The sequence below is a fragment of the Phalaenopsis equestris genome, unplaced genomic scaffold (assembly GCF_001263595.1).
Source record: "Phalaenopsis equestris unplaced genomic scaffold, ASM126359v1 Scaffold000649, whole genome shotgun sequence".
NCBI classification, from domain to species: Eukaryota; Viridiplantae; Streptophyta; class Magnoliopsida; order Asparagales; family Orchidaceae; genus Phalaenopsis; species Phalaenopsis equestris.
This window is the reverse complement of record NW_018165089.1, coordinates 71,766-85,271: the sequence shown is the minus strand read 5'-3', so window position 1 is coordinate 85,271 and position 13,506 is coordinate 71,766. Positions and strand designations below refer to the sequence as shown.

At 35.5% G+C, this 13,506-nt stretch overlaps 1 protein-coding gene across 1 annotated transcript in view; it reads left to right on the top strand.

The window, feature by feature from the left end:
- The window catches only part of LOC110030075 (trihelix transcription factor GT-1-like), a 40,937-nt gene extending 28,850 nt beyond the window's left edge, over nucleotides 1-12,087 (top strand). The window contains exon 5 of the mRNA XM_020732624.1: nucleotides 11,293-12,087. Within this exon, the coding sequence (XP_020588283.1) occupies nucleotides 11,293-11,510 (218 nt within the window). The 3' untranslated portion in view covers nucleotides 11,511-12,087. The remainder of the gene's footprint in view (nucleotides 1-11,292) is intronic.
- Nucleotides 12,088-13,506: the final 1,419 nt, after the last annotated feature.

Below are 13,506 nucleotides of genomic sequence, written 5' to 3'. Positions count from 1 at the left end.
CATTTGAACTAATTGTTATAATACAAATTCTTATATTTTATATTTTCTTACACATTGTTTTTCCACCGCCAACTATTTTTATTTATTAAATTTTTTTTCTTTTGATTCTCCAAATATATCTTTTGTCATTTATCTAACAGTACTTGTTACTACGATTAAAAAATAAAAAATAATTAAAAATTTTTGCTTCAAAAATTACTTGAATATTGTAAATAATTGATGATTATTTCATGCTTCTAAGCTTATATTGGCCAAACTACAATGGGTATAAGTTGCCTGAGTAAATGATTTGATGCCAACTTTTAAAGCATGCTTTTAGCCCACCAAAAATTTACCTCAAATTGCTTGGGTTGTTTAAGAGGATATAAGTCCTAATTGCTAATTTGGCTTGTGAATATGTCTCAAAGCGCCCTATAATTTACAAAATGGGTTTGTTGGTGTACTCTAAAAAAAGTGGGCCTTGGTCAAGTTTATATTTATTCCCTCCAACCATTCTCCACTCAAATAAAATCACATATTTTAAGCCTTAAATATGAGCCTAAAAAATCTTATTAATCAAAAAATGCTCTCTTGTGACCGAGAGAAGTAATTAACCACTGGGTATGGGGGTTTGGGCTCATATGAAGGATTGCACATCAGCGCCCACTTATGTTGACTAATAAAAACACATTCCAAGCAAAAGTGATGGTACCATCCCAAACCTTTTATGCCATCATATAAAATTGGCACGTAATGTTTTTTTATTTAAATTTTTTGAGTAGCTGTAGCAATACTCTAAATTTCCTTACATTTTCTTGGACACGTCCTTTTTTTTTAAATTATTCCGAAGGTGTATATTCATGGACTCCATCTTGTGTTTTTATATTTTTCATAAATTACTTTGCAATCTTTATATGTTTTCTCTTTTTTAATTCAAATTGATCAATTTATTAATCAGATTAACCTTCAAATGTAATTAAATATGTCTATTGCTTCTTCGAATTTGATTTCATCATCACTATACCATATAGAATGTATAATTCAAGCATAGATCTCAATTGTTATGGCTTATATAAATTTTCATCAAGAATTTCATATTCTATCTTTACAAGCGCATCACCAATCGCATCTCTATTTAATTTATTTCAAGTGTATGTGGAGCTATATTTCTCACTCCCCTTAATTTGTTTCATCATGGTTAAATATAATGTATAGTGAGAATTATATGCATTACTTATAAGAGTAATCTAGTTGCCACTTTGGTGTGGGAGCTTATCTTGGTACTGTAGCTGCTACAATATCGCGGGAATAGTCATTGCGAAAGACACCAAAATAATCCAATTATCTTTTCTTATGCTTTATTTTCTATTATCTTTCATTCTTTTTAATCCTTTTTTATATATGTGTTGTATTAGGGTTTAGAAGTCAATTTTTGGTGTGTGTTTGTTCAGGACAGCCGCTAGCATCTTTTTCTCCCTTCCAAAGCTGTATTCGAGGGATTGTGTGGTGTTCTAGTTGTATCTCTCTCCCAAGATGGTGATTATCTTCTCCTATCCTTTTTATATCTCTCTCACTTTACTGCCTCACATTCACCCTCATTACAGGTTTACCGACAACAGTTCTTTTGCTATTTTTGGCAGTTTCCTCGCCATTCAATCCTTTACCTCGCTGCCCCTATTCAAACCCACCTTCAGCTGTACGACAACCTACCACATACCCCATCGTCGTTCTAGCCCGCCATCCTCACCGCAAGTGCTTCCAACTAGCCACCATCCTTGCCGCTATCCTCCCAGCAGCCCACACAACCTTCTAATCAACTCCTGCTCCCTTCCCAGCCTTCCTCACAACATCCCCAACCGGAGAGCCGTCAGCCAGCTTTTGGCATCATCCTTGTTGCAGCTGTCACCGTTTTCACCCTTCCCCCTTGCTGCCATCAACCTGGACAGCCCTCACACATTTTCCCACGATTGTCTACTTGTTGTCCGACCTCAGGAAAGCGCTGACTTGCTATTTTCTGCTTGAAACCCATTTTTTCCATCCCCGCACCACCTTCTTAACCCTCACCGACCACCAGTACCACCCTGGATCCACCATCGTTGAGTGTCTGTGTCATATCAGTTACTATTTTTCATTTAAGTTTATTTGATTGTAACCTCTGTTTGCTTTTGAGTAGTAATATTTACTTTCTTTATTGTGATTTGGGTCATTTGCTTATATCCTAGGGTTTCTAGTATCTGCCATATCCAAACCCATCTCTATCTAAAATTTTTCTTTCTCACCCTACGTCAACTTTACACACCTTCTTCCTTCCATCCATACCCAAAACCTAGCCATGCTGTCAAGGAGATAATTGACAGAAGCTTGATCAAGGGGAAATGACACGATGTCGTATATGAGAAATTCACAAAGAAATGTCTCAGGGATTTCTAAGGAGAATATGCAGTGGAAAAGCTATCAACTACAACAGAGACTTGCCACATTAGAGAGGAGGCAATCCGAATAGGTCACCCGTAAGCACAACGACGAATTCCTAGATCTAAGAAATGGAGTGAATCTCTTCCACCATATGGATGTCATGGATGAAGGCCACTACCCCGGAGACTCGACCTGAAATATCTGAGAAGCCAAAATGTTGAAGTAAAGGTAGATTTGTCATATTTTAACGATCATATGGATCCGTATGGGTCATCGAGTGACTATGAACCTTGGAATGTGTTTTTGAGTTCTAGTACACCCCACTAGGCGAAATGGTGAAATCAACCGCCAACAAGTTAAAGAAGAGTGCACCTTAGTGGTGGGCAAACTTGAAGGTTCTTTGGTAATGAGAAGAGAAGAGTAAAATTACTACATGGTTCAAGATGAAACGGAAGCTGTAGCGCCAATTTCTACTAGCTCATTATAAACCGAATGTTCAAACCCTAGCTTCAAATGTGGAGAAACCATATTGTTGGGTGACCACCACATCTTACAGGTAGTCATCCTAGGATCTTACAACCAAAGTATGCTCATGGGAACATCCAAGCTGACCACGCTCAAGGAGACACTAGTTCTGAGTGGAGCACAGAGGGCACCAATCTGCATTCCCAAATCCATTCCAGCCAGCAAGTGTTAAGTGTCATAAACTTGAACCTATTGAAGCAGATTGCACAACCAAGGGGATTATATATTTTACTGAGCAACGAGCTGATGAAATGAGTAATAACATAATAGAAACTGAAGAAAAAAATGACACAAATGAGAACCATCTTCCAAATGATGAGAAAAAGATGCACATAGTTCCAGCGAAGCTCATGAGAGAGGATCCAAATGAATTAACAGTGATTGTCCAAGACAGTCTTGAGTTTGAGGAATCGACATAGAGACATGACAACCCCATATAAGAGAAATTCAAACTTTTCAGATCTTACACCCATTGAGTTGCCCCTACTGACGGAGGTCCATCATGTCAAGATTGATGCCCTTTTGCGGCACGTCTGGAAGATTATATGGAGTTATTCAATTAGATTCAGTTAAATAGTGTAAGCACCATTAGATGTTAGACAGGAGGAATGAACCACAACTTTGAAATTTTTTTTTGGAGCTTTATGGGAAAGAAAATTCTCGAATAAGATCCAAATCCTTTCAGAGAAGAAGGAGAAGAGTTGTATCTTGAGTAGTTATACTTAAGTGTGAGTCAGCATGCCATAGATTTCAACTTAGAGTTAATTCCTCCTTACATATTTGTTTATCAGATACACTCAGACGAGTACGAAGAGTGGAAGAAATCAATTGCAGATTTAATATCTTGAGCTTGCTTTGTGAGGATACCCATCCACATACAATATCAATTATAATTGTGATATAAAAGAATGAATATCTATTCTATCAAAATGTGCTTATGAATTCCAACGCCAACTTTTTCGACATACTGAAAGATTACAACATTTCTACCTCCTTCAATGTGGCCGACCTGACGCCATACAATGAGGAGATAGAAGCTTCGACGTATGAGGTTGAAGCTCCCACCAACTCTGGGAGATTGATGCTGAAGCTTACTGTGATATGTTGCTGGTACAGTACCACGAGAATGGTTATCGCGGGAGCCGCATCGAAATAATCTCATTTTTTATTCTTATGCTTTATTTCCTATTATTTTTCATTCATTTTTAGTTCTTTTCTATATATGTGTTGTATTAGGGTCTAGAAAGAAATTAGTTTTTGGCGTATGTTTGTTTAGGATCGTCGCCGGCGTCCGTTTCTCCCTTCGAGGGCTGTATCCAAGGGATTGAGTGGTGCTCCAGCTATATCTCTCTTCTAAGGTGGTAAGTATCATTCTCATATCACCTTCACATCTCTGTCGCTTTGCTGCCTCGCATTCCCCCTCACTGCAGGTCACTTCGACAAATGTTCTTTTGCTGTTTTTCTGTAGTTTCCTCGCCTTATAGTCCTTTTCCTCACTGCCCCTGCCCAGGACGACCTTCCTTTGGTTGTTACACAGCCCGCCACATCCCCCATCGCCGTTCCAACCTTCCATCCTCGTTGCTATCGCTTCCAGCTCGCCGCCAACCTTGATACCATCCTCCCAACAGCCCAGACAACCCTCCCCATCAATTGCCGCCCCCTTCTAGCCTTCCTCGCAGCCTCCCCCATAGGCTAGTCAGCCGTCGGCCAGCTTCTTGCATCATCCTTGTTGCAGTTGCTCCGTTTTCACCATTCCCTCTTGCTGCCATCAACCCGAACAGCCCTCACGTTTTTTCCCACGATTGTCTACTTGCTTTTGGGCCCTTAGGAAACCACTGCCTTGCCATTTTCTGCTTGACAACCATCTTTTCTACCCCCACGCTACCTTCCTAACCGTCACCAATCACCACTACCACCCGGGATCCACCATCATTGAGTGTTTGTCGTGCTAGTTGCTATTTTGTATTTCAATGTCTCTGATTGTAGCCTCTATTTGATTTTAAGTAATAATATTTGCTTTTCCTATTGTGGTTTGGGTTAAACTCCGGTATACAATTCTTTGTTTATATCATGGTCATAAAAAAAATTGACTTAAACTAACCCAAAAAATTCTGATTTGGGTTGTTCTGATTAACTTTGGGTTCTGGCTTTGGTCTAGAATATTCTTTCATTGAATTTTTGTGATGGGTTTGAGTTGGCCTAAAAGCCTAGGCTTGATTCTTAAAAATCGAATTTTGACTTGAACTTAACTAAAACTCATCTTGCATGGCTATTATGAAATTTATTAAATGGGTTACTTGGGTCGATTTTGGCTTTGGGTCGGTCTTTTTGACCCGTTTAATAAATGTGATCATTTCAAATCATCCTAGTTTGGATTGGGTCAAATTAGGATTAGTCCTTAATTGAACTCGTTAACCTTAATTGATATCCTAGTTTAAAGCAATCATTTTCTTTCTTATTATTTAACAATACTATCTCCACTTAACTTATATTATGTGAAGAATCCCAACAACGTTTATTTTTCCTTTTTGCACATTTTCATTTGAAGTGTTCGAAAATAAGTGATATTTATTTATTTTTTTTCACGATGTTTACCTGTAGTTCCTTAAACCCACTCTCAAAAGTACACAAATTTTGATTTTAGATGTATTATATTTTTGGTGGTTTGTCATTAGCAAGCTCTTGATACTCTTTAATGAGACTTTTGATTCATTCTTTACTGCCTAGTTGGCCACCTTTGTTCATTTTAATATATTGAAGTTGGTTGTGAAGCCACACTTTTAGTGATATTCTAGAGATTTTGTCTACATAGTTTTTATTGTAATCAAGCTCAAGTTATGTTTCATCAATTACTAAAGCTTCCTAACCAACTTCTCTTTTTTTATGAACACTGTTCAACCAATACTTGTTTCTGAACTTTATAACCAACACTTCCAGCTACTTTTTTTTAATTTGTTTAGGATGTGACAAGTTATTTAAGGGGAAATCCCTAATAATATTGGCATATATTAAGATGTGGCCCACCAAAACTTCCTGAGTTCAATTTTGAAGTTTCAATGACGAATTATTTAATGAGGATTGTTGATGATGGGTGTGGCTGTGTTGGCAGCTTTCTTCTTTGCATGTGCACTAATATATTTGTAGTAGACTTCTTATTTGCATGCTTTTTTTTTAATTGAAATTTTCATTATAGGATTTTCAATGAAATGGCTAGGGGTTAGGATATTCATGCTTTCTTCTTTGCATGTGCACTATTAAACAGAGGCGCAAGAGGACTTACGGGTTAATACATAATGAATGTAGAGGATGTGAGGGATGATAGCACAAGGTAGCCCATCAAATATGTGCTGAAAATGCTAGAAGCTTGTGAACATGTATCTATGTATATTGAGAGATTATTTACAAAAAATGTCATTCCTATTAATATAACGATCTCCTTTTATTTCAAAATAATCTATTCTATTGACTTCTATGGCTAAAGCCAATATTATCATTTATGTATGAGCTGAGAATTTTGATATTAATAGAGGGATTAAATATTATCAAGAAATTTATTGAGTAGATTATGAGAAATGAGAAACAAACTAGAGTGTTTATCATTTCTGATGATTGGTCTAATATCCAAAATGGAAGCTTGATCAATATTATGATTAATAATCTTTGCCATACTTTTTTCTTAAAGTCTATCGAAGCATCACATTAGATAAAGAAATTGTGTACAATTTTAGATTATTGATAATTTTAGTAGAAAAGGAATGACCACTACATAAGTTGCTATGGAGAAAGCTCAAATTTGCTTCAGGAACCTTTATTCACTTTGTGAGAGTCACACACACACATAGCTGGAAGTCAGAGGTCCATACCACCTTCCTAACCCTTTGCTCCTAGGGATCGTAGGGCAGAAATTTCTTTTTAAAAACTCTACAGAAGGGAAGGGGCCTATGTATTTGCATGGCCCCTATAGATTTGACCCTATCTATACCCGGGGCCAATCCCGTAACGGTCCTACCACCACGCTACAGAATGCGAGCTCCTGTGGAAACTTGGATTTTTGGCGTCACAGCGGCGGAACGTCAAAAAATCTGACGACTATGTTACATGGGGACCTAAACTACGGGTAACTCGACCACAATATATACTAGGAGAGCATATAATGATTCAAGTCATCACCGATAGTGCTAATGCTCATAAGACGTCTATGAGTAAGGTGAAGAAGAAGAGAAAATAGATGCCATATTTGGCACATTACGTAGACAGAAAAATTGAATAGTTGCTTCAACACAAGAATGCTTTGAGAAAAACAAATACGATTAGCAAGTTATTCTATATATATATTCATGTGTTTTGGGCTTTAATAATAAAATTTTATTAGAAACTTTCTCTACAAAGCATATTGAAAGCAAGACAACCTTTGGAGGCTATGCTCAGCTTTACATGTTGGCTTTTCTATGCTTTGGCCAAGGAAACCTAAAGGGAAAGAATTTACGAAGATTTTTTTTTTTTTTATGAAATATTATAGTTAGGTATTAATGATACAAAAACAACAACAAAACCATTTGTTCAAGTTTTAAGGATGGTTGATGCGAATAAAAGGTCAGCTATGAATTTATAATATCATATAGAATGAGACTAAGGAGTTGATATCACATAATTTAGGCGGAAGAGGTCAACTATAAGAAATTTTGAAAAATAATAATTAATTAACAGGAGCTTCAGTTTCATTTTCATTTACAAGCTATAGAATATTACCTTAATCCTTAATTTCAATACGTTGAGAATAAGTTGACCAATCTTGAGATGAAATTTGCTTTTTATCATCATATGTATGGATTGATAGCCGATTCAATTGAGTGGGCGACAGTTACTCTGCAACTTATCAAATTTTAAAATAAGGAACGATTATTTGGACTATATCAATTTGAAGATACAGCTATAAAATGTTTCCTAAATAATTTTTAACATTTTTTTGTTGAATAAAAAACGGTTCTACCAAATTTAATCGTACTTTTTTTTTCAACCTGGTTTGAATGGTTGATTCAATTTGTTGATGACACTCCAGAGTTATAATGATTTGCAAATAAAATATTGGGTCTTACATGTTCATCATTTATTTGTGAAAGAACTTAGAGTACATACAAACAAATTCCTACCAGAAGGAGAATTTCTTTTACTAGCTTCAGGATTAAGTTTTTTATTTTTCATCACGTACAATAAAGGTTCAAAAGATACTTCTTCGCCAAACAAAAAAAAGAAGAAGCTTTAATGGATGACAGAGACCATTTAGTTTATATTGGCATGCTATTAGATGAAGATTTGTTTGTGGTTGATGATGTTTGAATGGTGGATTCAATTTGTTGATGACACTCCAGAGTTATAATGATTTGCAAATAAAATATTGGGTCTTACATGTTCATCATTTATTTGTGAGAGAACTTAGAGTACATACAAACAAATTCCTACCAGAAGGAGAATTTTTTTTCCTAGCGTCAGGATTAAGTTTTTTATTTTTCATCACGTACAATAAATGTTCAAAAGATACTTATTTGCCAAAAAAAGAAAAAGAAGCTTTAATGGATGAAAGAAACCATTTAGTTTATATTGGCATTCTATTAGATGAAGATTGGTTTGTGGTTGATGATAGTGAAGTTACACAATTTTATTTGTAAATAAACGATTTCAATATTGATTTTCTTGATGGGTATAGAAGCAACAACAATAGGTCTATCACAAGCCACTAAGAAATTAACATAAAATTCATCTATAATAATTTGTATAATTGAAGTTGTAACCATCAATATAGTCATTGTTTTAAACCTTAATTAATATTTTTATTAATTATTATTGATTTGAAATGTTATGATTATAATTGAAGATGAGGATTGGGAGAACAGTGATATAATTGAGGTTGTGGTGGTAGGAAAGTTCATTATGTCGGTAATTTTAATGAAGATCTTCTGAGATGAGAGTGATTGTGATTTTTGAGCTTAGAAATTTTAATTTTGGCAACTTAGTATACTTTTACTTTGTTTTAGTCTGTTGAGAGTGATTGTGATTTTTGTAGTCTGTAAGCGAGATTTACTTTGTTGAATTAATATATTATTAGTTCTTATTTTGATATTTTTATAGTTTTTCTTATTTTATGATTTGATTCTAGAATGTTAATAGTTTTCTTCTTATTTCTTTTGATTGATTGGTTGATTTTTTTATTTTGTCACTTGAATGTTCATAAGATGTGAGTTTATTATTGTGTATGCAATGATCCAATTCAAGACTTTGGCAACAACTTTCAAGAATCTTTCCAATTGAGTAGTTTTCATGCACAACCTCGTGTAATTTAGGGATTCTGATGCTTACATCTCAAAAGGCTCCAAAGCTTTTAAGTGTTATCTCACGACAAAAATGTCTCAATATCTGATTGCATAATTTTAAAACTTAGGCATAAGTATCTACAAGATTACTAAGTTGGACTTGTACGAAAATCTATGATGTAGTGGGCTAATATAACTTGACCCATCCTCCATAACCCTAAAAATCTGTAGATAGAATTCTAAGGGGTTGTTTGGTTGCATGTATTAGGAGTATATGTTTTTTGAAATGCAAATTTTACATTTTTGATAGTTTGGTTGAATGAAAAATAAATGCTGAGTAATTTTTAAGAATTTTGAAATACATCCTATAGCTCATTTTTGAGGAACTAAATATTTGTAGCATGCAAATTTCAAGTACTAAGCTCAAACCCCAACTGCCTTAAATGTGACACTATCTTGCGGCCCACAATTGTTTCGACATGCAATGCCAACCTTTTACCAGAGATTACACCCAAGTGACTTGAGCCTGCAACCTGCAATGTTCTTGCATGCGTCCCAGCTTACGACCTTGCCATCACCACTTGTGATGCCATCCTTGACCTTGTCTTTATCATAGAGTGCAGCTATGACCACATTGGCTAATATCCTATAGCTCATTTTTGAGGAACTAAATATTTGTAGCATGCAAATTTCAAGTACTAAGCTCAAACCCCAACTGCCTTAAATGTGACACTATCTTGCGGCCCACAATTGTTTCGACATGCAATGCCAACCTTTTACCAGAGATTACACCCAAGTGACTTGAGCCTGCAACCTGCAATGTTCTTGCATGCGTCCCAGCTTACGACCTTGCCATCACCACTTGTGATGCCATCCTTGACCTTGTCTTTATCATAGAGTGCAGCTATGACCACATTGGCTAATCCCACATGTTGTAGCCAGCCTTGACTACTAATGTACTTATAAAATTTCAATACAATTTTGTTGGAATGAAGAAGTATTAGACTTAAGATTACTTTGATTACTACGCTAGCAATTGATCTCATCACAAATAGTGGATCCACCTCAAAGTAAATCTTCTTTTTTTTTTCTTCCGCAAAATATTTTATTCTTTTGCGTACGATTTACTAAAGCATTCATTTCTCAAGTTACAAGAATTCATTAACTCATTCAAATATTAATCAAAATAACCTCAAACATTTTTTTTATCTCAAAATAATTATTAATAAAAGCTTTGGGGTCTACCAAACCTAATTCAAACTTGGTTGTTTTCGAGATTACAAAAAGTAGGAATTTTTTTACCTAGAAACAAGACTCGACCTCATCCGTCCTACATCATGCCTACTCTTTTAGTTCCTAGCTCTCATGCTCTAGTCTGTTCGTGATGAGGAACAATGGAGTTGAAATGAGATATTCCAAGTGTTAATTTGAGTAGTTATTCAATTAAAATTGATATCCTTTAAATTAATTTAACTGTTGCCATCCATCATCTATCCACCGGTGCATGTCAAAAGAGAGATAAAACCAAATGGTTGCATTACTCTAGTGTAAAATAAAATTATTTTATGAATTGTGATATTAAATATTAAGTTGAACTATAGCTAGATAATTTAATTTACAAATGCTAATATGCACACTGTACTGTTAGATAGATATATATATATATTCTTCTGAATTCACGCTATCATTGGGCCTTTATCTTTGCTCTAAAGTTATGCATTTTATTTTCAGCTAACCACAAACACAAAAAGCGATATTTCGCATTGAGTTTGCTACCGACCAAACAACCTTAAAAAAATTTAAGGCTTCAAGATTCTGTTCAAATTACACCTAAGTTCTAAATATTTGCAATAAAATAACCCCTAAATAAATTATTGTATGATTTCCAATATCATTCAAGCGGTTGGAAAATTTTCTAGAGAAGGAATGCTAGGAATATTATGCTAGAAGAGAAAAATTTTGCTTACCCTTATAATATCAAAAAGCTGCCAATCATGTAAATTGTTCTCATATTGCATCATCCATACATTTTACTCAACTCTGGCTGACTGCTGCCATTCTTTAGGAGTAACTTTCAAATTCTGTGTGTATGATGAAAGCGATCGGTTATCAGTCCGTACTGAAGAAAAGACGCTCTACACACAAGAAGATTTCCATGAATTTCTGACTCGTCGCTGTTGGACTAGCCTCAGAGAGATCAACTCCTTGAGAACTGCAGATACTTTGGATGATCTTCAACCTGGAGCCGTGTATCAAGGGCTGCCTGTTACAAGAGCAATCTGACCTTGGGTAGCCATCCCCAGTCTGATCTATAATAGAAAACCAAAACAGGTTTCTCATGTTCCTCACCATTTTTTAGGGCGTTAGGTTTCTTCGGGAGCTGAATTTAATCGTGCTTTGCTGGGATCTGCAAATGCTCCAATTACAGCAGTCACGCTTCATATCATTCCGGTAACTCAAATCTGGATCTGCTCCTTGTATCCCTGCATGAGAAAAAAAATATCAGTTGAGTAAACTATTGTATATAATATTTTTCTGGATGATGTTTTTGGCTGTAAAATTATTATTATGTTTTACACCAGCACTGTTGCGTAGAAGCACTGAGAAAAAATGTTCAAATAATATTCAGGATTAAGCTAATGAAGAAATTGTAAACTCGGTGCTACTGCGTTACAGATAAATATTAGGAGTTTTAGTTTGCCAGTCCATTGTGTTTGCTGGCAAGGTTTGAGTGTGTGGCACTTGTACGTCGATGGTGAATGCAACCAGCTGAGATTTATGTATTAGCTTCCCGAGTCTCCACTAATGCATTATTTAAGACATCCCTATCATTGCTTAAGCCTATACTGTTTGATTTACATTTATGGCAAATTTTTAACTGGTTGATTAGTGAACCAGAAATAAAATTTCACCCTTATCAAATCATGTCATAGCTTTGACTTTGGACGAAGATACTTTCCTCACAACTTCTCTCATTTTTTTTATTTTTTTTTTATAATTGGAAGGTTTTCAATATCTTTTATATAAAAAAGAGGGATGATTTCCTCTCCTTATTTGAAGAATATGATCGCTCTACTTGTGATGTCATTTGTCTACTGCTTTATACGAGGGCTATACGCAATCTAAGCTTGTATTAAACTTCTATCCTTTTCTTCCCAAATTTGATGTTAATCCTGCTTAAGCTTATTATTTTTGTATATATTGTATGATTTTAGTTTGGGGCGTCTACATGCATACCCCACAATTCTTTAGTTTTTACATATCTAACACATTTAAATACTCATATTTGCATGCATATCACTCAAATTTTTAACATCACATCAAAAATATTACCGTCATTATCTTTTTAGGAGCGATACCCATTTTCATGCATAGATTTACGATAACAAGGTGTGATAAATGTAAACAACAAACTTTGGGTGTAGGACATGTAAATGTACAAGAATGTGTGGTATGTAGGTTATGGTATGAAAATTATTTATTTTGCAAACCATGCGGAGTAAGCTCAATCCAGCTGATCTGCTGGTTGGTTATGTAATACAGAGTGTTGTCTCTTTGCCTCACACATATTATTTTTTACCCTAATTCTCCGCAGGATGGTCTCCGCAGGATGGTCTCCTGGGCAGGATGGTCTCCTGGACGGAAAAAATTTGTGTGTGATAGACGTACGCAGCGCTGCGTGCGATATTTGAGTATACCGAGGGTACAAGGGGGTTATATTCGTGGTATAAACCCTTGTAACCTCGAGTAACCTCCCTGTAACTTACGTGTAACCTCTTAATATATGATAACAGAAGCGCGAAACTTATTTTAGGGTATAGATAGGTTATAGAAAGTTACGAGGAGGTTATAAGAGGTTATACCGCGGATGTAACCTCCTTGTACCCTCGGTATAACCCCAATATCGCACGCAGCGCTGCGTACGTCTATCGCACGCAAATTTTTTCCCTCCTGGACAGCTTCTAACTCGAAATTCTTCAAAAAAATGGTTGCAGCAATTGAGGTCTCTATAGCTGTGAAATGCAAACTTAGGCATTATGATCAGCAACGCATTGTACTTGAAGATTACTGATTATATAGTAAGTTCTCCATGGCTTAGTCTTGAAAAATATTAATTAATTTTGTACCTATGCCAAGTGGCAGGATTTCAATTAATATGCGGTGAAAGGCTCTATCACTTCTATAATATAATTGAAATATGAAAAGAAATAGGTACAATTTTCATATTATACATGGATATGCGAGGAGTACCAGCTAGCCTTAATTTTACCACTGTTTA